This window comes from Cavia porcellus, unplaced genomic scaffold, assembly GCF_034190915.1.
Source record: "Cavia porcellus strain 051 isolate PalLab524CR breed Dunkin Hartley unplaced genomic scaffold, mCavPor4.1 scaffold_28, whole genome shotgun sequence".
Classification (NCBI taxonomy): Eukaryota; Metazoa; Chordata; class Mammalia; order Rodentia; family Caviidae; genus Cavia; species Cavia porcellus.
In genome coordinates this window covers 52,303,050-52,324,220 of record NW_026947511.1, presented here as the reverse complement: position 1 = coordinate 52,324,220, position 21,171 = coordinate 52,303,050, and the positions used below count along the sequence as shown (strand labels likewise).

Genomic DNA, 21,171 nt, shown 5'->3' with positions numbered 1-21,171 from the left:
GCAAGGGTCTCCCTGCCGCAGCCTCCCAAGTGCTAGGATTATAGGCGTGCAAAACCACGCCCAGCTCTGATGTCCTTTTAAAAATTATTTTGAAGCTGAATTACAGCTCGCAGTATAAGATATGGATGTCTACCGTGGAACAAGCACATCAGGACTACAGGCCGGGCTTCTAACAGAGCACTGTTTAGCAGATGGAGTTTCAGTACAGGTTCTCAAGGCCTCCATGAGGTGGAGCGGGCATCCGAGCTTCTCACCAGCTTTGTGCTCAAGGTCCTGGTCTTCTTGTCCTCTTCCTCCATCTGCTGTGGCAGATACCACTGCAGCCACCACCATGCAGGCCACAGGCGATGGGCAGAAGGCTAGAGAAGGAGAAGCAGAGCAGCTGGAGACAGGGCTGAAGGAGGAGGGAAGACTGGGGAGCTGGGGGCACCCAACATGCAGCAGCTGTCACCAAAGTCTCCTGGGCCAGATTCCCACAAATACCCCAGGAAACAAAGAGCCTAAGAACCAGCAGGGCACTGGCTCAGAGTCTAGCTCTGGAGGAAAGAGAGCACAGGAAGCCCCTTCTGGTCCTTGTCACAGTCTGGGAAGTTGTATCTGTAATCTCATGGAAAAATTACTGGAATTGTAGCGAGTTAATTCCAGCTACCATGTCCTGTGCAACCTGTGATGAGAATAAAGACACAGAGACCTATTTGTAGCTGTGGGGAGCCCAGGGGGTCCTAAGTCCAGCTAAGATGATGGGAACCAAAACAAAGGCCTTGACCAGGGCTGAACAAGGGCTCTTCATTAGTGAAGAGGGGCGTGGCAGGAGGATGAGGGCCTGGGAGAATGGGGGGAGCGCTGTGAGCTGGGCTGGCCAGGAGGCTGAGACCACCTCTGCACCAGGTGAGAAAGGCTATGAGAGAGACCAATCTGCACAACTCAGTGGAGGTGGCCTCTAATGTTTGAGGTCTGTGCCTCAGCTCTGATGCGGAATGTTTTCTGCCCTGGGAGGTCACAGCCTCTTTCTCAAGGCTCCATCCAGCAGACAGCGTGGAGCATGGCTCTCCCTCCTGCCAGGCTTACATGTGGTTTTTAGGAGCTACAGGGGCCAGGAATTTGCTTCAAATTCAAACTACCCTGTCAATTTGCTTCAAAGACTGCACATCTCACCTCCAGCTGCATTGATTAAAGTCAGGTAAGGGGACAAGGAAGAGTCCTAGCCAGCTGTGCACACATCAGTACATAGAGATAGGGCCAGGTGTAGCCAAAATGCAGATAATTGGTCTTCTTTCAAGGAGAGTCATCCAAGTAATTCTCCACACTAAAATAATCAAATTCATAGGAAATAGAACGGGTCAGGAACAACCAGAAGATGAGACCTCATTATTCAATGGGTATAGGATATCTGTTTCACAAGATAGGAAAGTTCTAGAAACTGTTTGCCCAGCAATGTAAATACACTTAAAAGTGGTAAAGATAATGAGCCCCTGACTGGCGAGTGCAAAGTCATGAGCTCAATCCCTGTTACCAAAACAAACAAGCATAAAACAAAAAAAAAAAAAAAAAAAAAAAAGTGGTAAAGGGCAAATTTTATGTCACGTCTTCTTTACCAGAATTTTTTAAAATTTAAATATATTGAGAGTGTGAATCTCAGAATTGTATTTGACAGCAGACAAAATCACTTGATTTAGGTCTGTGTCATGGTCTGTGTCTAGATGTCCCCCAAAGCCTCGTGTGGTCATGGGTGGGGCTTTTTCAGAGTGGCCGGATCTAGTGTGTGTGACTGATTCATGGCGCAGTGCTGGGCTCAAGGGCACTAGGACTACGGGTGTGGTGCTGCCCGCCCTGAGACGCCTGGAAGAGACAAAAGGAGCAGAGCGGTGCCCGTGAGGCCCTGGTGGCTCTGCTGCCTGTGGGTGCCCCACGGCCACGTCACCCTGCCTGGGAGCCGCTCCATTATTATGGACTGAATCCTCTATAAACTGTGACCTAAATAAATTTATTGTCCCTTGTTTGTGGGTGTTGGGTGGTTTTGCTTAACAATGAGAAAAGTAACTGAGACATTCCAGGAGTTTCAGGCTTCATTAAAGAATAGAAAACATGGCCATGCTCTGTCTAGGGAAGCCCAGCGACTCCCTTCAGACCGACCGTGCCGCATGCTGCCTGCACTGGTTCCTGTCTCACCTGCATTTCATGGTGACCTCGAACCTTTAGAACCAGCGTTAAGAGAGCGTGTCCTGGAAAGGTGTGGTGTCGGAGCTGCTTACTTTGTATATATTTTCATTCATTTTAAGACAGCTGGTGAAGGGTTTGGATGTAAAACAGGTGTCTGGGGAAGACAGGATACCGCTTTGTGCTCAAAGTGAACTGTGCTCTCCAGAACTGCAATTTCCCACACAGCTCTTTCATTATTATGTGTCTTATCATTATCATATATTATGTCTCTTTTCATTATCATACAGTCTCTTTAAATAGGAAGGTCTTTGCCACAGCTAACCTAACTCCTGTCTCCTGTCTCCTGACATCTCAAAACCATGGACTTTTGGGCAAAGACGTCCCCAGCTGCAGGATCACAGCTCCTCGCTTTCCCCCGGGTCTTTCCACATTGCCTGTACCCATACATTTCTCTCCTGTTCTCCCCACTTGCTACATGTGGGAGCCCGAGGCTGAGGCATCCTCTATCCAGATCCCCAGAGGCAGCCACTGTCAGGAGGCTGCCCGGTCTGTGGGCGAATCTCCTGTGCTGGATTTCATGAGGCCACCTCCTCAGCCCCTGTCCCCACAGTGAGGACCGTCCTGAATCCTCAGACAGCGAATGGCCCCCTCTCAGGGTCTCCAGACAGGAAGAGTAGGATATTCAGGGCTTGTGGGTAAGCAAATCCCAGCATGGGCAGCGATGTGACCTGAATCTGGTGCGCTGGGCAGTGAGGGCTTCCCTTGGGCCAAGTGTCCTGGACATGATTATGGATGGAACATGGTGGGGAAAAGAGGAGGAGGAGGCCATGATATACACTGAGGCCGGAAGAGTGGGTGTCACCGAGTGGGGCCGTGTCCCTGCACACAGAGCTGAGGGTGAGGAGCTGGAGGAAGAGCGGCCTCAGGAAGGGGAAATGCGGTCCACGTGCCGCCGGGTGGGGCAGGAGGCTCCGTGGTGAGCAGAGGGCTTCTCCGCTAGCCCCTGAGGAGGCTTCTGGACTCTACGCTGTGGTCAGTGAGTGTCTGTGTCCCTTGATCCCATCCTGCTGTCCACAGATCGGCAGTGCCGTGGGTTATGATGGAGGGAAGGCGACCTCACCACTGCCGGAGCTGAGTTACCTGTGAGTCCTCCTCTTCCTCCCTGGGAGACTCTCCCCTCTCCTGTGGCTTCACTGCGTGGGACACAGAGGACACTGAGACCTGGAGGGAAACCTCGTGGGCACCGAGCTCGGGTGCTCATCTGTCCCCTGTTCCTCCCCTCGCTCCCACCTCCCACCTGGCTGGGCTGCCTTAGCCGCCTGGGGCAACGGGGTGGACGCAGGAGTCTCTGTCCTTCCGCTTTGTCTCTAAAAGGAAAATCCTGATTCTCTTCATCTACAGTGCCAAGATTGTACTTTCTTTAATGTATTTGTTGAAATATATGTGAGTGTTCATTATTTTCTCCTAATGCCTATGATTTGATCTGTATTGAAGACAAACAGAAGGTAAAATGTTCGTGTTGTGGGATTGCAGCCGTGGCCACTGTGGTGGGTGGTGACAGTGTGCCTGGCTCTGGGCTTCACAGCAGTCTCTCCACAGCACCGCGGCCTTCCTCCGGCTCCCAGACATCCTGGCTCTGGCAGAGCTCTGTGCCCTGCACACTCTCTCATTATTCAGAGAGCTCACAGCAGCACTGCTGCGACAATGACCCGCTGACATGGAGCTAACTCTGTGATCTGCTCACATCCACGAATGTTCATAATGTGAGGTCTGATCATGTCTGTGAAAGTTCCCAGCTCAAATGCTCCTAAATGAGGGCTTACTGTGGTCTCAGCTATACACAGAAGACAAACCTGGCCAATGTTGGCAGAAGAGAAATCTAGGAAACAGGACTGGGGAAAGCAGGGAAGCAGAGTGCAGACAGGAGGGAATCCTGTGTCCCCTGCTGGAGCTCTGTCTGCTGCTGTGCTCTGTAGAGGCCTGAGCAGGAGTCAGGGAGAAGGAGGTGGAGGAGCTGGCAGCTCCTGCATGGACTGGGGATTGTCAGTATCCACAGAGCATATCTCTTCCTGCTGCTGTAACACAGTGCCCAAGACTCAGTGATTTATAAAGAACTGAAGTTCCTTTGGCTTATGGTTCTGGAGCCTTGAAGCCCAATTGTCTGCTGAGTGTCTAGCGGGAGCCTCATTGCTTCACTACGCCGTAACTGCAGGGTCCTGGTTCCTGGCCGGAGTCTCTCCACACGGCTTTTGCTGTTGAGGAAGCCACTTTGTCTGCAGCTCAGAGTCATCGCCCAGGCACTTGGGCAGGATCTGCTCCCTGCTGCTCTCCTGTAGCAGCCCCAGTGTGAGTCCTTGGCCTGCCTCCAGCCCTTCCTTGGACTGGGGTTTAGATTCTGCTTGTAGCTGTGGTGTGGACACCATGCTAGGGCCTCGGTGCGGGGTGGGGATGGGGGGCTCGGGCTCTGTCCTGACCCACAGGTAAGGTCAACATTGGCACCAACCCTGGCCCCCAATGTCCGCCCACAGAGCTGAACACAGCTGACCTGCTGCTCCCTCCTGCACTTCTCCCAGCCCTGCCCACTGTCTGCTGCACCTACCAGGACTGGCCCTGTGTCCTTTCCCTGCCTGGCTCTGTCCCTCTGGGTCCCCAGGGTCCCGCACACTCATCCTCACAGCCTCTGCTCAGCCCTGCTGTCTCCTCTCCCACCTCCTCCCCAGCTCCTGGAATCTTTCCACTGCACCCCTGGATAACCAACTGCACCCCAAGTCCTCTCTCAGGATTTCCTGAGGACACAGCCCCTGCACAGCCCCCTCCCACTGGGTGCTTCCCCAGGGACCTTGCGCCCTGGGGCCATGAGCTGGGCAGGCATCCTGGCTTGCGGTGTCGCCCGGAGTTTGCTCTGCCCACTTCCTAACTTCCTCTGATGGTCACCCAAGTAGAGCCTCCTGCTCCACTTACTATAGCTCTTGCTGGGCTCTGGGCCACCCTCCCAGCTTCTTCAGTCTCACCTCTGTCTCTGTCACCCTCTCCTGAATCAGGTCTCCTTTATGCATGATGCTTTAAACAGAAGCAGATGTGGTGGATGAAGAACGGTCCCCAAAGATGCCCAGTTCTCATCTTCCAAACAGTGAGTGATGGCATCACACAGCAGGAGTGATGTTGCTGGTGGAATCAGGGTTGGGGACCGGAGGGCGGGGAGATGGTTGTGCACAGCTTTGGGCTGCTGGGCCCAGTGCCATCACACACCTTCAGGACAGAGCCCTTCACTGACTGGAGTCAGGCAGAGACTGCAGAAGAGGCAGACAGAGGAAAGGTGGCAGAGGGGAGGTGAGAGGACCCGCCTGGGGAACGCGGGGATGTGCTGTGAGCTCAGAGCTGAGCATCGCAGAAGCTGAAAGTGCGGGCTGGATCAACCCTCAGTGAAGAACCAGGGACCTGGGCCCCACATCTGCCAAGAACTGAATTCTGACTGTTGCCTGCAAGCACTTGGAAGGGAATTCTTCACCACAAACTCCAGGGAGGAGAACAGATGAGTGACACCCTGACCTCTGCCCAGGTGACCATGCTAGGCTCAAGCCTACGTGACCAGGTGGTGGTGATGGGTGCTGTCTACAGTCCCGTTGGTGTGGTCACTTGCATGATGCTACCAGCCTTGTGAAGACTGGAAGGACTGATGTCCAGCTCTCAGCAGGAGACAAAGTTCAGCTGCCAGGAAGATGGTAGGAGATGAACCAAGAGGCCAAGGAAGTGGACCTGTGGACGGGGAAATTGGTGCTTCCTAAGGTCTCCACAGGGCCATGCAGCACTTGGGGCCCAAAGGAAGCCTCACCTCCAAAGCCTTCATGAGTATGTTGCTGAGAGGCTGGCTTTGCTACGAGGCATAGGGTGCTGCTCTCTACAAGTTGAGGTGAGGATAGGAATGTTTGCCCCCCCCCCCGTTGGGCTCATGTATATCCTTGGGTGAGACTGGCCCTGCTGTGCTGGATTAGAAGAGCTAGGAGGTGACCAGCAGGAGCCAGAGGATACACTCACTGCCTCGTGATAAATATGAGAACCAGGCAGTCCTGCTTCTTGGGGGGGATACAGCTCTCTCCATCTGTGGACAGAGATCCCCACAGTGGAGGTCCCCATGGCCACCCCATCAGGACAGTGAATCAGCCCCTTCCCTCCAGGGAGGCAGACATGCAGATCCAGGAGCCGCAGGACTTCACCACCTTAGACCACGGACTCTTTAGGTCCTCTATGGCTGTATTTGTTATTTCCTTACAGTGTGAGGGTAAGAGATAGATTTAAAATTCTGAATTATTCCACTTTGAAGACCAGGCCTGGATTACAGAACTGCTCAGCTGTTCTTTCACTGTTTCTAAGGATTAAAACTCAACCTGAAAACCTCTTCCCTCTCCATGACAGCATCATGGCATATTCTAAAGACTGAGCATCAGGACCCCTGGCACAGAATCTGCACCTGAGAAAGGTCCCTGGACCCAGCCTGTTCTCAGCAACTTTCTCTCTCTCTGAGGTGCCTGTATACAGGGCATATTTCACCCAGATGTTCCTCTTCTGGGTATCTTCTCAGGAGAATTAAAAACATCCTACCACAGTACTATATGCGCACCCATGTTTATAGAAGCACAGTTTTTAATGGCTAAATATATATTTTTTGTAATACCTAAATATTGGAAACAACTCAAATGCCCATCTACTGATGAATGAATAAAATGATGTAGTTTGAGGCTACCACTGAAGACCTTTGTTCCTTCGGGGAGCCAGCGCCCACCTGAAGAAACACACAAACACACCTCTATGTGCCTCCTGACATCAGGTGGGTCCCAGTGTAGACACGCAGGATGAGAAGCAGCAGCCCCCCCTCCCCACGCATCCCTGGCTACTGGGGAAACCTCAGTGTAGCTGCATGGGTCTGGAGAAGCCCGACCCAAGCTCTGCTTTCTCGCTGGGAACCTGGGTTCAGAGAAACCCAGGTGCTTGTCACATTTCCTTATGCTGTGGAGGTGCAGATAATGTGGGAGATGCTGGGACCCCACAACTGGCTTGTTGGGAGGAACCAGCAGATTATCAAGATGAAGGAGCAAAAGGCAATCTCAGACCTCCAGCCCACACAGAACAAGTCTGGGAGATACAATCATTGAAGAAAATGGAATTCACACTCCTGAAATCTCTGAGAACATAAGAAGTGAAGTAAATAGATAACTTCATGAGCCTGTAAAAGTAATCAGATCAGAAATAATGCCTAATGTAAAAGAAGAAATCACAAACATAATGAAAGAATTGCTCAGCACATCTAAAGACATAGATAAAAAAGAGGAGCACAGGAAAATGACAGAAATCTTGAATGAAAAATACAGGAAGGAACTACAATGCATGAAACAGATTCAAAAAGATAACCAGGAAATTAAAAAGTTGATCAAAATCTGGCAAAACCACTTGAAAGAGACTGAAAATAGACTTTTAGACCTTGAAGACAGGATCACAGCTAGTGATCGTGAAAGGAAAGATCTCTTAAAAATAACAAGGAGCCAGGAGATAAAAATTCAATGGCTGCAAGGTGATGTCAAGAAAAATAATTTAAGAGTGATAGGTATTAGCAAAGAAGCAGGGGTCAACACAAATGACAGTAAAGGTCTATTTAAAGAAGTAATAACAGAAAACTTCTCAATCATAGGAAAAAGATCTGGCATTCAGATAAGTGAGGCACATGGAGCTCCAAGTAGTGATACCAAAATATATCTACACTCAGACATACAATAATCAAGATACCAGAAATTCAGCACAAGAACACAATATGAAAAGCTGTTAGATAAAAGAAACAGATCACCTATAAAGGAAAACCCTTAGTGGCTTCTCAACACAAACCATGAAGTCAAGAAGATTTTGGGGTGAAGTGTTTCAAGTCCTGAAAGCAAACAACTTCCAGTCCAGATTGGTGTAGCCTGCAGATATCTTTCAAAATTGATGAAAAAAGAAGATACTTACATGATAGAGAACAACTGAAGGAACTCATGATCACTAAACCAAACCTACCGAGAGTGCTGAAGGGTATTCTAGAGGGCTAAAAATGACTGTGGTTCCAGGAACAGCAGCAGAAGAGGACTGCCAAACAGGACAGGCAATGGAATGAAGGGGGAAAGTGGAGGGCCAGCAGAGGAGGACAGCAGGGCAGAGACAAACCAATGTACGCTGGTTGTAACCATTAATGCAGACGGCCTCAATTCACCAATAAAAAGAAACACAGGGAGAGTGGATCAAGAAACAAGATCCACCAATATACTGTCTACAAGAAACACATTTAACTTGAAAGGAAATTCACAGACTGAAAGTCAAAGGAGAGAAAACAATTCTTCCATGTGACCGGAGACCAGAAAAAAGCAAGGGTAACTTGCCCATCAACTGAGGAATGGGTAAGAAAGATACAGTGTTTTCATACAATGGAAAGCTACCCAGCTATAAAGCAGGATAATCTCAAGGCTCTTGTAGGCAAATGGATGCAACTTGAGCTCACGCTCATGGGTGAAATGGTTTGGACTCATGCAGGTGAATGCCAAGTTATCTCACTAGCATAAAAAACTGAAGGAGTTAGTGGGATCCAAAAAGCACAATAGTATTATGAAAGGAGTAGGGGAGGTGATGCCTAAAAAGGGAAAGTGGTAACTACTGTTAATTTTCTATTATCTTGTTTTGAATTCTTCTATCATTTACATAATTTTGTGAAGTTTGGTTTTATTCTGCTTGTTTTATTAGATTTTACTGTGGCTGATGGTATGGGCAGCTATTTTGAAGACAGTGGGCATATTATGGTAACCATCGTTGATTTCCTATTATCTTGTTTTGAAGTCCAATAATGCTTCCCTTCTTTAGTTTTGATTGTTTTTATTCTGTTTGTTTTGTTTGATTTTATTCTGTGTGAAGATATGGTCAACTATTTCAAAGAAAACAACAGACATTTTGGCAGGCATTGTTGATTTCCTGTTGTCGTGTTTTAAAGTCCTATGTAACTTGCATTGTTCTGTTCTGATTTGTTTTGTTTTGTTTATCTTTAAAATAAAAAAAATCAACTCACATGGTAGAAAAAAAACCCACCACCAATTTGGCTTGGCTGACCATTCCGTGGGACGTTTGATGTCTCAATTCTCTGGGACCTTGACAGTCTTTGCCACAGGCTTGGCAAGTGCTCTGAGGTCCCACATGTCCAGGCATTTTTGCTCTTCACAGGCTCCCCTCCCTCTCATCTCCTGCAACCCAGCTGAACTCCTTCTCATATCCTGTTATTATTTGGATCTTGCAAAATAAGACATACAACAGATTTTCTCCAAGGCAGATTTGATCCACGACAGTGAGACAGTTCATCCTGATGGCCCAAAACACCGTTGTCCCATAAGAATCCCTCACTGACCTACGATGTGACCCTGTCACAAGCTGATGTCTGCCCTGTTCTCTTCCGCATCCATTTTTTTCTAAGATGCCCACACAGGCCCCAGTCAGGCCTGGAGAAGCCCTGAGAAACTTCCCCCTTACCCTTCTTGTCTCTCAATAACACAACAAACAGGAATGTTGGGTCTTCAAACTAGACCTCCATCTGGCTAAGAGAGAAAAACTCCCCTAGTGGATCTGTTATTCACATCTGGGGAAGCAGGACATTCAGCAGGAAGCCAGCAGCTGCCCTTACCTAGCTCAGCTTGCAGAGAGCTGATTCTACAAAAACCCACAAGAGACCTGCTGGGTCTGCTAGCACTCAACATACCCAACACTACTCCATCACCCAACTCAGAGGCCCAAAATTCTGTGCTCAGAGTCCCAGCAACATCTACCTTCCTATCTTCCCTATAAAAATATGCCCTCGCCCTTTGCTCAGGGCCAATGGTCTTCTATCTTTTCACTCTTGGCCCTGCCACACCCAGCCTCATCAGTTGCTTCAGCCTTGCCTAAGTGGTCTCAGGTGCACCTCAATTTTCCTAATAAAAACAATCAAGAAACACATACTGAAGCCGAGGAGTTAGCTTATCGGCATAGCGCCTGCCTGGCAATGTGTGAGGTCACCAGTTCAATCCTCAGTACTTAAAAAAAAAGAAAGAAAGAAAGAAAGAAAAGAAAAAGAAAAAAAAAAGAAGTGCATACAAGTGATTATTATAAAATCAGGTAGAAAGAGACCCATAATTAGGACAGGACACACAGGGGCTTGGAGGGTAGCTAGAAAACTTCTATGATCAGGATGTGGTTTTGAAGACGCTTATCTTAGGAGAATTTATTACACTAAACAGTTTTACAGGGGAAACAAAAACGCAGGTGGCATCTCACTAGCATCCTACTTTGGTTCTTTGTTTTACCCAGTGTCTCCATGATCTCTGGGCAGCAGAGGCCTGGACCGTGGCAGGTGCCAGCCTTCAGTGTGACGAGCACAGGGAAGTCATGCTGCCCCTCGAGGACTCCTCAGTGTCAACTCTGGCCGCCTCCTCACACAGAATGTCCCAGGAAGACGTGGAAACGGGTCACACGTGGGATGCAGAGTCACACCGGAACCTCAGAGGAAGATGTCACCACATCCCGGACAGCAAATCCCTAGTCCCTGCAGCTCCACCCTTTAACCCGATTAGGCCTTCCCCGTCTGCACAGTGCACCCCATGCTGGGGCTCCACAGGCTGCCCCCAGGCTTGTGTTCCACCCTCCCAGTGCACACAGGTGCCAGGGGCGAGGACTTCAGATTGTTTCTGTTGGTTGGTTTTGGAAACCACAATTCAAGAAATATGCTCGAACACATACCTGTGCGATCACGTGTGATGCTCTTCTGAGGACGAGTTCCTCCAGGAGAAGTGAGTCCTCTGAAATGTGGACACGGTTAGATGGCTGCGATATTTGGCAAAAGTTCCTCCCGTCTTTATTTCCCTGACGCTGTGGCAGTTTGTTTCCCTACGCTCAGGTCTGGACACCCACCTTCACTTCATCTTTACTGGCTCGATGAACTGCAAGCTTTGATTCCATTTCTAATCCCACAGTCTAATCTGTGTCCACTTTTCATACTGATACCTTGCACTCCTGTCTTTCTTCTTTTCCAAGTTCTTCCTAATATTCATTATTTTCCATCTGAGGTCTTTGTACTCAAACAATGCCAAACACCAGGCCACACAGGCTGACACGGGTGGTGGTTGCTCCTTTTCAGTTACGGCTGTGTCCAGGGTCTGAGCTGCACTCATTATAGGTAGTGATAGACTGCGCCACTCTGCGGCTTAGCTACCTCTACCAAGACATCTGCCTAACTTGGCAGCAGCCCCAAGAAACAATTTATCTCTCAAAAAGTGACTTTTGTGTTGTTCTTTTAGTTCCAGAAAAAACCTCCCATTCCGTTTTGTGCATGTACTGAGCCTTCTCCAATCCTAAGATAAACCAGTAGGAGTTTCAGGACATACACAAAAAAAAACAAAAAACAAAAATATCATTTTCTGGTGATTTAGCTCAGTGGTATAAGCACCTGCCTGGCATGTGCGAGGTTGTGAGTTTGTTCCCCAGTACCTAAAAAAAAAAAAAGAAAAGAAAAGAAAAAAATATGTCAACAAAAAACCCTTTTTAGAACCCAGTAGCTTACCTCTCAAAACAACACAATACAGAGGTGACCTCCCTGCAGCTTGTGATACATGATTCATAAATGACAATGCAACCAACACAGACACTCAAAAGGGGAAAAACTATGCTACAGTCAGTGGTTCTAAGGTAACAGAGCCAAGCCCTGTGCCATCCAAAATATCTTCACAGGAAACAAAACTAATTGCCCTCACATGGGCCATCACACTAACTAAAGACAAAATCATAAACATCTATCCTGGCTCCAAAGATATGTTTAATATTCTTTACTCTCATACCATTTGGCAAAAAAGAAAACTAATATTCAAGGGACCCCCATTGCTAATGCACCTCTCATTCTCAAACTGCAAGAGACAACACAACTTCCAACACAGATAACAATCATTCACTGTAAGGGACACCAGCCACCATCAGACACTATCTCTCTGGTTAATAATTTTACAAACACACAGGCCAAATTAGCTGCACAACAGCCATAACTCTCCTCCTCTCCCCCTTATCTCAAACACCTTTCCCTTACCTCAGTATTCACGTAGGCAACCACAATTAATTCACAAACCCACTTAAATCAAAAGTCCTCCTCCCAGACCTACAGGCCTCAGGCGCCATCGCTAACATGCACAGCTGCTTTCACACAGACACTCAAGCCTTGTACAAACGTCTATCTCCAGTCACTACTCTTCCCTCTCCAAACAGGATTCAGCAGGTCACTCACGGCTGTCATCTTTGTGCCAAAAACTCTCCTCAGAGACACTGACCTGCTTCTTTCCCAACACACCGACCTCATGGACTCACTCAGATAAAAACTAATAGATTTTGGGGGCTGGGGATTTAGCTCAGCGGCATAAGCACCTGCCTTGCAAACAGACGGTCGTGAGTTTGATCCCTGGTACCGATAAAAATGAAAAACTAATAGATTTTACACATACACTTCATCACAAGATCTACCCGCCTCCGCCTCCCCCGGTCATAGCCCCGGTGATCTGTTAGTCCTTCACTCCCTCTCATTTTTACTGCTGGTTCTCATCTTCGCTGTCTGCTGTAGACCGTCTCTCCCTGCAACACCAACGCTCTCCTAGCGCCCGCTTCAACCTTTGATCTTACCCGCCTCCCGCTGTTCCTGCTCGTTCTCTTCCTAGCACCAGCTTTACTGACAGCCCCCTCCACAACCTCACTACTCCTCCCCCCATACATCCCACCCCAAAACCCCAAGTTCAAACCAAAACTCTCCAGTGCTACCACATACAACAAATAGCCCCAGCTCCAGCCAAGCCTCTCCCTGCCCTCTCTATGAGCTCCCCGATGCCCCCACCCTCCCCTCCACTGTCTCAAAACCGACAACAACATTCTTGTGATTGGCTGGCTGTGGTGGCACACACCTGTCATCCCAGCACTCATGAGGCTGAGGCAGGAAGATCACTGCAAATTTGAGGCCAGCCTGGGCTACTAAGTGAGCTGAAGGCCAGGCTGAATTGTGTAGTGATCTTGTCTCAAAGAGACAAAACAAAACAAAACACACACACACACCAAAACAAAAACAAAAAACCCTTGTGATGATTAACTACACAGCTATCAATACATCTATCATGGTTTCCTGTACTGTCAGCTTTACCTCTCCAACAAAAATGAGACAGAACTGTAACTAACAAAAGGCATCACTGCAGACAGAATCATCAAAAAACACACCTCCTTCCACCAACACCTTTTAGGGGAAACGCGGGTGCAAGCCTTTTATGACTGAGCGGGTCCCTCCACAGCCTCCTGTTTCTCTCGATGCCCACCAGGGCCCACTCCTGAGCACCTTGCTGACGCTGTCCCCCCACCCCGCGCCCTGGACTCCCCACACCACACTCTCCCTTTCCTCTCTCCTTAAGGGAACGATCCAGGCTCTGTCCAGCAACGTTACTATCCCTGGCAAGGTTTCTCCACCTGGTCTCTGAGGGGCTGAGCCCCTCTCTGCTCCTCTTCGGAGCCTCTATATTTTTACCTATAGCTCCCTGTCTTTTCAAACTTTTCCCAAGATTTGTTCCATCCAGGACACAGACCTTCACTACCAGGGAGCTCCTTGTCCTGGCTGAGACCCCGGCTCCAGCTTCTACTTGGCCTGACCCATAATCAGGCAGCTATAACGGACCCCCATGACCCCCTCCCCAGCAGGAAGCAGGCTGATCACCACCCCACTCACCCACAAAAGAGAAAGATGGAGACGATGGTTCTGCCAGCCTGGGGCTTAGCTGCCTCTGACATGGTATCTGCCCAGCTTGGCAGGAGCACCAAGAAATAATCACTCTCCAAAGTAACTTCTGTGTCATTCTTGTAGTTCCAGAAAAAACCCTCCCACTCCCCTGTCCTGCATGCACTGAGCCCACTCCAACCCCAAGATTCCACAACCACTCAAGTGCTCCACCTCCCCTCCCAATAAATTTTGTTTCCTGTTTTGTGAGCACAGATGCTCCTTCAAGCCAGAGGTTGATATGTCACTTTGCCCACTTCCAAAACTCCTCCCCAACCAGACCCGTAACAGTGCTCTCACTTCTTTATACACCCCTGAGGGCACTTGCCTTTCTTCTGCAGCCCTCCCATGTCCTCCAACAAAGGCTTCTTTTCTCTTTGTGTCTTTATTGCACCAAAATCTTATCAGGTACCAGTTACTGAGACACTCTGTCACAGCACCACATCCAATTCCCTCAACCTACAGCAAGTGCCTGCTGCCTGAGTTGTCCCTAATATCGTCAGATAAAGCTCCAGCCCTGGATTCTTTTTTCCAATCCCTTTGAACTAAGATGGTCCATGACTCTTCTGCATTCTCTCCTGCTGAACTGGGGAATGAATCCAAGTGGCTCAACTGTCCTGTGTCCCTCCTGGCTTCAGCTGACCAACACTGATGCACACATCATGCTGTCTTTCATATTTTCCACGTGATTTTGAGGTTGATCACTGTTATGCATTTGAAGATTGTTTTTGACCTAAGTAAACTTTACTTTTCTGTGTAGATTTTCACTTCTGGTCATGCTGAGAGAATCATTCTTTAACCCACACTTGTAAAACTGAATGGATATGCTAATGTAGGATGAGACGATGAGAACATGGCAAGTGAAGAGGAACATGGAGGCATCTCTGAGTTGTGGAGAAATTAGAGGTCCAAATGGGAGATGGAGAAGAGCTCTGTATCAGTCTGTAACTTATTTCTGTTACCAAAATACGTGAGGCAAGGAGACTTAGTACAGCAGACAGGTCCTGTTGTCCTACAGTTCTGGACGCTCAGTGCAGATTCGAGGATCCACAACTGGAGCTGTCCCTCCTGCTGGGAGTCTCGGTGTACAGAGCATCAGTAGGTGGGCGACACACTCCACCCTCGGATATGTGTGTTCTAGAGTCTGTCCATCTGTCCTTATGCAGCCGCCAGTCTTCAGTCACAGTGGCTCCATCCTGGTGACCTTATGTCACCCTAGGAGCCTCCGGAAGTCTCCCCTCTAACCCCCATCATCAGAGCGAATTTCCACCCTCTCAGTGCCCCCAGTGGGGGCAGAACTTTAACACCTGCACCTCGAAGAAGACGCTCAAATCTCATGTTCAGTCCACAGCAGGTTCTAAGGTAGAGGTCTAAGGCTTCAGACCTTTGCTGATAATTTTAGGAAAATGTCTTCAGGACTTACTGTCCTGTGTGTGGTCTGCAGTAAATATTAGCTCTGCAGTGAAGTGTAGAGTTATGGCCTCCTCATGTTTACCGGCTTAAGAAACCTAACATTTCAAGAGCCACACAGAAATACAGCCAGTAATTAGCTTAGGTGATTGGCGTTTTTTTGATAGTTCATGACCATTTGCTTTGGTTCATCTGTATACTCTAATTACTAAAATACAGATTCCCCTTTCTTAGGCTTGGCTTGTGTTAGAGATTTGTCTCAGAATCACACAGAAAACCCACAGTGATACACTTAAGTCTGTGAGTCTCAGTGTAGCTTTTTGGCAAAAGAGAATAAAAACTAAGCACGATCTCCAAATGAGCTCTCAAAAATGATATCTATTAGCGACATATGATTATTTACACTTAAATTTACGGCACAGATCTTAACTTCCTAGGGCACTTGTCACCTGTGCACAAAAGTAGTGGGTAAACTACGCGTCCCGGCCGTGGCAGCGCCCAGGGTGGAAACAGCCTCAAACAGCCTCGCCCAGCTCCAGATTCCCTGTGGTTTCACTTCTCTTTCTGCAAACTCCTGTCGGGCTCTTCTGCCTGGACACTGATGACGCGCCCGCGCTTGCCACGCCCATTGGGAAACAGGGCTCCCAGAGCAACCAATGAGCGTCACGGCAGTTTCAGTTATAAAGTCCTCACTCACTCCGCAACTCCGGAGGATGGTTGAGAGGGCGCACCAGGTGCTCCTGCTGCTGTCGGGGGTCCTGGTCCTGAGCGAGACCCGGGCGGGTGAGTGCGGGCGCAGGGAGGCGGGAGCGGCGGGGCCGGCCGGGAGGAGGTCGCGGGCTCACCGCCCCGCCCCGCAGGCTCGCACTCCCTGCGCTACTTCCGCACCGCGGTGTCCCGGCCCGGACGCCGGAACTCGCGCTTCTTCTCCGTGGGCTACGTGGACGTCACGGAGTTCGTGCGCTTCGACAGCGACGCCGAGAGTCCCCGAGAGGAGCCGCGGGCGCCGTGGATGGAGCGGGAGGATCAGGAGTATTGGGACCGACAGACAGAGATCGCCAAGCACACAGCACAGGATTACCGAGTGAGACTGCGGATCCTGGGTGTCCACTACAACCACAGCGGGGGCGGTGAGTGACCCCGGCCGGGTCAGAGGTCATGACCCCTCCCCGCCCTCGCGGAGAGTCCCAATGGTCCCAGGTGCCCAGGTCAGAGGGAGGCTACGAGACCCACGGAAACCCGGGTCCCCAAAGCGGGCCAGGGCTGCGACTCAGCTTCATTTTCAGTTTGGGAGAAAAATCCTCTGGGCTGGGTGGGGGCGGGGCTGACGTCGGGGCGGGGCTGACGTCGGGGGCGGGGCCAGATTCTCACACCTTCCAGAGGATGTACGGCTGCGAAGTGCGGCCAGAAGGGCACTTCCTCCGCGGGTACATGCAGTATGGCTACGACGGGAAAGATTTCATTGCCCTTGCCGAGGACCTGAGCTCCTGGGTGGCGGCGGACACTGCGGCTCAGATCACACAGCGCAAGTGGGTGGAGGACAGGAAGGCAGAGCACCACAGGGCCTACCTGAAGGAGGAGTGCGTGGAGTGGCTCCACAGATACCTAGAGAACGGGAAGGAGACGCTGCAGCGCGCAGGTACCGACCCTGAGGGACTCCCCATCTGCGCTCTGGCTGGGCCGGTGTCTCCGGGGAGCAAAACAGGACCCTTCCCCAGTACTGCTGCCCTCTCCTGCCCTAAGGAAGAGCACCCCTGGGATTGCACAGCTGATAGCAGATTGCTCCTCTGAGCCCCCTTCTCTCAGGAGAGGAAGAGTCTGTCCCTCATGGGAGGGGAAGATCCCTGAGATGCTGCTCACCCTGCCCTTCAGGAAGCTGTGAACCTGAACTCTCTCAGGCTTGTTCTCTGCCCCACACCCAGTGTCTTTGGAGGTCTGATGCTTATTCTGGCCTCTGTCTCCACCCACTCAGGGCAGAGGTCCCGTTCCTCCCCCAGAGACCTAGAGCCTCCTCCCCGGGCCGACTCACCCGAGTCTAACACTGAATACACCGTCCCAGATGTGCCTGTGTCCAGACTCGTGTCCTAGGTTTGCAGCCACCCCAACTACACTTGTCCTCTCTGTTCTCACGATGGTCACAGGAGTGCTGCCTGGAGTGACACAGGAAGAATGCAAAGAGCCTGAATTTTCCTGTCTTCCTCTCAGATCCCCCAGAGACACATGTGACCCGCCACCCCATCTCCAAGGAACAGGTCACCTTGTGGTGCTGGGCCCTGGGCTTCTACCCTAAGGACATCTTCCTGACCTGGCAGCAGGATGGGCAGGACCTGACCCAGGACATGGAGCTGGTGGAGACCAGGCCTGATGGGAATGGCAACTTCCAGAAGTGGGTGGCTGTGGTGGTGCCTTCTGGAGAGGAGCAGAATTACATGTGTCATGTGCAGCATGAGGGGCTGCATGAGCCCTTCACCCTGAAATGGGGTAAGCAATATGTTATGAGTTGTATCTGTCTGCATGATCCCCCAAATCCTCATGTGCTCATAGGTGGGTTTGTCAAGATGGCTGGATATGGGTGTGTGACCCTGGATGCAGGGTGTGATGACTGGATCACTCTGCTGTTCTGGGTGTGGCTGAGTGGATTAGGGAAGACAGCAGACCCAGCCTGGGTGTGAGTGGGATCCACCGACAGCCTCACAGCCTGAATGCGGTGAAGAGGGAGAAGCTTGCCTCGATATTTGCTAGTTCTCACCTGCATGCCATGCACTGTTTCTGCTCTGTGATGGCCTTGCCAGGCCTCCCTTCCTTGAAGTCTCCTGACTGTGGTCAGAAACTTCCAGAAACTGTGAGCTGAGATGAACCTTTCCCCCTGTAATCTGTAGGTATGGGGTATTTTGTCTCAGTGATGAGAAACTTAACTAAGACAGGAGGAGAGGTCACAGGTGCTCTTGTCTTGTCTGGAGACCTTCAGTGGGCTGAAGCTGGCATCAGGGCCCTGTCTTAGTCACTATCTCATTGTTGGGACACAATGCCTGATACCCACAATTAAAAGTGAAAGGGTTTATTTTGGCTTTCAACTTTGTAGACATTTCAGTCAAAACTCAGCTTGTTCCCAGGCAGCACTACTGGGCAGAGGGTCCTGGCACTGGAGAGCTGCTCATGGCAGTGCAGACAGGAGGTAGAAGTGGGGGAGCTGAGGAAGGAGAGAAACCCTGGTAAGCCACACCCTCAGTGGCCCCCCTCTTCCCTCAGGCCCCACCTCCTAACAGCAAGTCAGCTTTGAGCCCCACACTGCAGTCAGCTTCTAAATGCTCACATTTGCATGAGGCTTTGGGGTCCATTTAGATACAAGCAGAGCCCCTCACCTCCTCTTTCCTTCTTTTCTCTCCCTTTCCTTCCCCTTCCCTCCCCAGAGTCCCCTCCTCAGCCCTCCATCCCCATCCTGGGGGTCGTTGCTGCTGTGATTCTCCCTGTAGCTGTGCTCACTGGAGTTCTCTTTGTGGTGTGGAGGAGGAAGAGAGCAGGTAGGGGTGGGGTCAGCCTCTTCCTGTTTCAGCCCCAGGGAGGAGTGTGCACTACTTCCCTGTGGGGCGCCCCATCCACTCACACATGCTTGCCTAGCTCAGAGACCTGGGCACTGAGCCTGTTGTGAAACAGGGACAGTGAGGGACAGCTTGATCGCCTGGAGGGTGGTAGTGATGGGGACCTGATTCCCAGCAGGCAGGTCAGAGGGTAAGATCCCTGCTAGGACAGAGCTCCAGGAGGGCAGTTGGTGCAGGTCCTGAACATGTCCTCCCCTCGTGCCTCCTGATCCTTCCCTGGGTCTGCATCCCAGTTCTGGAAACTTCTCTGAGGTCCTGACCTGGGCAGTTCTCCCAGGCTATGATGGCCCTGCCTCCTCCCTTGTTCTCACAGGACATTTTCTTCCCACAGGTGTACAAAGAGGGAGTGACACTCAGACTGCAAGTAAGTATTGCAAGGGGCTGATTCCTGAGAACCTTAGGTTCAGTGACCATGGGGATCCCCCTCTCCATGATCCCCCTTCACCATGTCTGCTGGGCCTCTGATGGTTATTTTATTTTTCTCACCCAAATAGTGGCAGTGCCCAGGGATCGGACTCCTCCTTTGCTTCCACAGGTAAGACCCTGGAGGACCTGAAGTAAGGGGGGTGGGTCATGAGGCCTAGTGGACACAGTGAGCTCCCTGTCTGACTGTGAGCCCTGTGTGTGAGCAGCGGGTTCCTCTGTTAGTGTTTATCAGGACCTGGGTGTTGTGCCTGGTGTTTGTGTTCCCCCTGGGGAGCTGGTGCACATGTGTAACTCATCTCTGCTGTTTGCTTCTCTGTGCGCCCCCCCCCCCACATCCCCTGCCTTTATCTCTAGATCTCCACCTGTGTGCACAGAGCCTGTCTCTCAGTGGGCTCCTCAGGATGTGGTCCTGAATTTATAACTCTTTTGTCCCGTAGCGTGAGACAGCTGCCTTGCTCCCGCAAATACATATTGCACTACTCTCTGCTTACGGACCTCGAAATCACCTGAGTCACTTTTCTCCGGAGGGCTTCTGAGTGTGTCCATGTTCCTGTGGGCATCGGGGAGGGCCCTGGGCAGCAGGACTCCTGAACACTCGCTGACCCGTGTTCCCTCCTGCTCAGCTCCTGTTCCAGCAAGGGTGGGCTGGGGTGGCTCCAGCAGTGTCACGGTTCCGGAACAGCAGTCTCTTGCATGCTGTTATGAGAGCTGTCCACACGCCCTGGCCGGTGTAGCTCCACCTTGCTGTGGGCTGCTGCTCGGCTGTCCAGCCACCCTACCTGGACTGAAGCTATGTACAGACTCCAGCACAGCAAGGTCACTCATCTGGGCATGGAGGCAGGGATGCTGCACCCGGCGGGTTTCTCACAGCGATGAGATGGAATGGAGTGTGCACAGCTTCCCCCAGGGCCCATCTTATGTCTGATCCTGTTTTTATTTGAATAATGGCCCCACAATAAATCCAGCAGCTTAGCAAAGCAGGGCTGTGTGTGCATGTGGTTGTGCTGCAGCCTGCAGGTCATCCCTGTTCTGTGTGTAACAAGTGGGAGTCTGAAGCCTCCTGAGGCACATGGCCCTTCTCAGAGGCAGACATTTGTTTACATCTCAAGAAATCCACACAGCACACACTGAATGCAAGACTCAGAATATTCATGTGATTATGTTCTATTTCATGACTTCAGCGGTTGACCAGCTCATTAAAGAACATGTTCAGTGTTTGAGGGCAGCAATAAATGGGAGGTGGGGTCAGGAGAAGGCTGTGAGGAGCCAGGGCGGGTCTCCTGTCTGTAGGAAAGTGCCCAGCCACACCCAGAACTGTGCTGATCTGATGGAGCTGTGCATCTCTTAATCATGCTGATACTGTCCACCCCTCGGCAAACTGATGAGCAAACACATCTCTTTACATGGAACTCAGTCTCCAGACACAAAGACAAGTTCATGATCACGCCTAACATGTTACAGCTCTCCTGTGTACACACTGATTCCCTCCCTAGACCACAAGGCAAGTTTTCTTTAGGTGATACTTACTCCTGTGATTTTATAACAACATTACAACACAGGTTGACAAATACTAGCGTGTCAACATGTCAACATTGTGCTATGTAGGAAGCATGAGGTGAACACTATTGAAATTACCATCTCCATTGCTATAATGGACCACGAGGTCACACTGGTGTTTATAACTACCTTCTTCCCACTACCCACTCTGTATTCCCTGTATTCGTCAAGGACCCCAGCAAGTCTTTAATTCTT

General features: G+C 50.4%; 1 protein-coding gene across 8 annotated transcripts; it reads left to right on the top strand.

Moving 5' to 3' along the window:
- Positions 1 to 16,020: 16,020 nt before the first annotated feature.
- Positions 16,021 to 20,399, top strand: LOC100712777 (class I histocompatibility antigen, Gogo-OKO alpha chain-like). 8 transcript variants are annotated; one of them, XM_063239444.1, is made up of 10 exons: positions 16,021 to 16,177; positions 16,255 to 16,524; positions 16,758 to 17,033; positions 17,600 to 17,875; positions 18,508 to 18,606; positions 18,805 to 18,915; positions 19,325 to 19,357; positions 19,488 to 19,528; positions 19,857 to 19,955; positions 20,043 to 20,399. In XM_063239444.1, exons 1-9 carry the CDS (start codon positions 16,051 to 16,053, stop codon positions 19,953 to 19,955), a joined length of 1,332 nt encoding a protein of 443 aa, XP_063095514.1. In that variant the 5' UTR covers positions 16,021 to 16,050; the 3' UTR covers positions 20,043 to 20,399. The 8 variants fall into 8 exon arrangements, 7 of the variants coding, with proteins under 7 accessions (XP_063095514.1, XP_063095512.1, XP_063095518.1 ...); XM_063239442.1 differs by lacking the exon at positions 19,857 to 19,955; XM_063239443.1 differs by having other exon boundaries at positions 16,022 to 16,177; positions 19,857 to 20,399.
- The last annotated feature ends 772 nt before the right edge of the window (positions 20,400 to 21,171 follow it).

Coding starts and splice junctions, on each gene's coding strand:
- LOC100712777 (XM_063239442.1), top strand. CDS start 16,051: ATGAGCGTCACGGCAGTTTCAGTTATAAAGTCCTCACTCACTCCGCAA. Junction 17,034..17,599: donor GGAGACGCTGCAGCGCGCAG/GTACCGACCCTG, acceptor TCTTCCTCTCAG/ATCCCCCAGAGACACATGTG. Junction 17,876..18,507: donor GCCCTTCACCCTGAAATGGG/GTAAGCAATATG, acceptor GCTTGTTCCCAG/GCAGCACTACTGGGCAGAGG.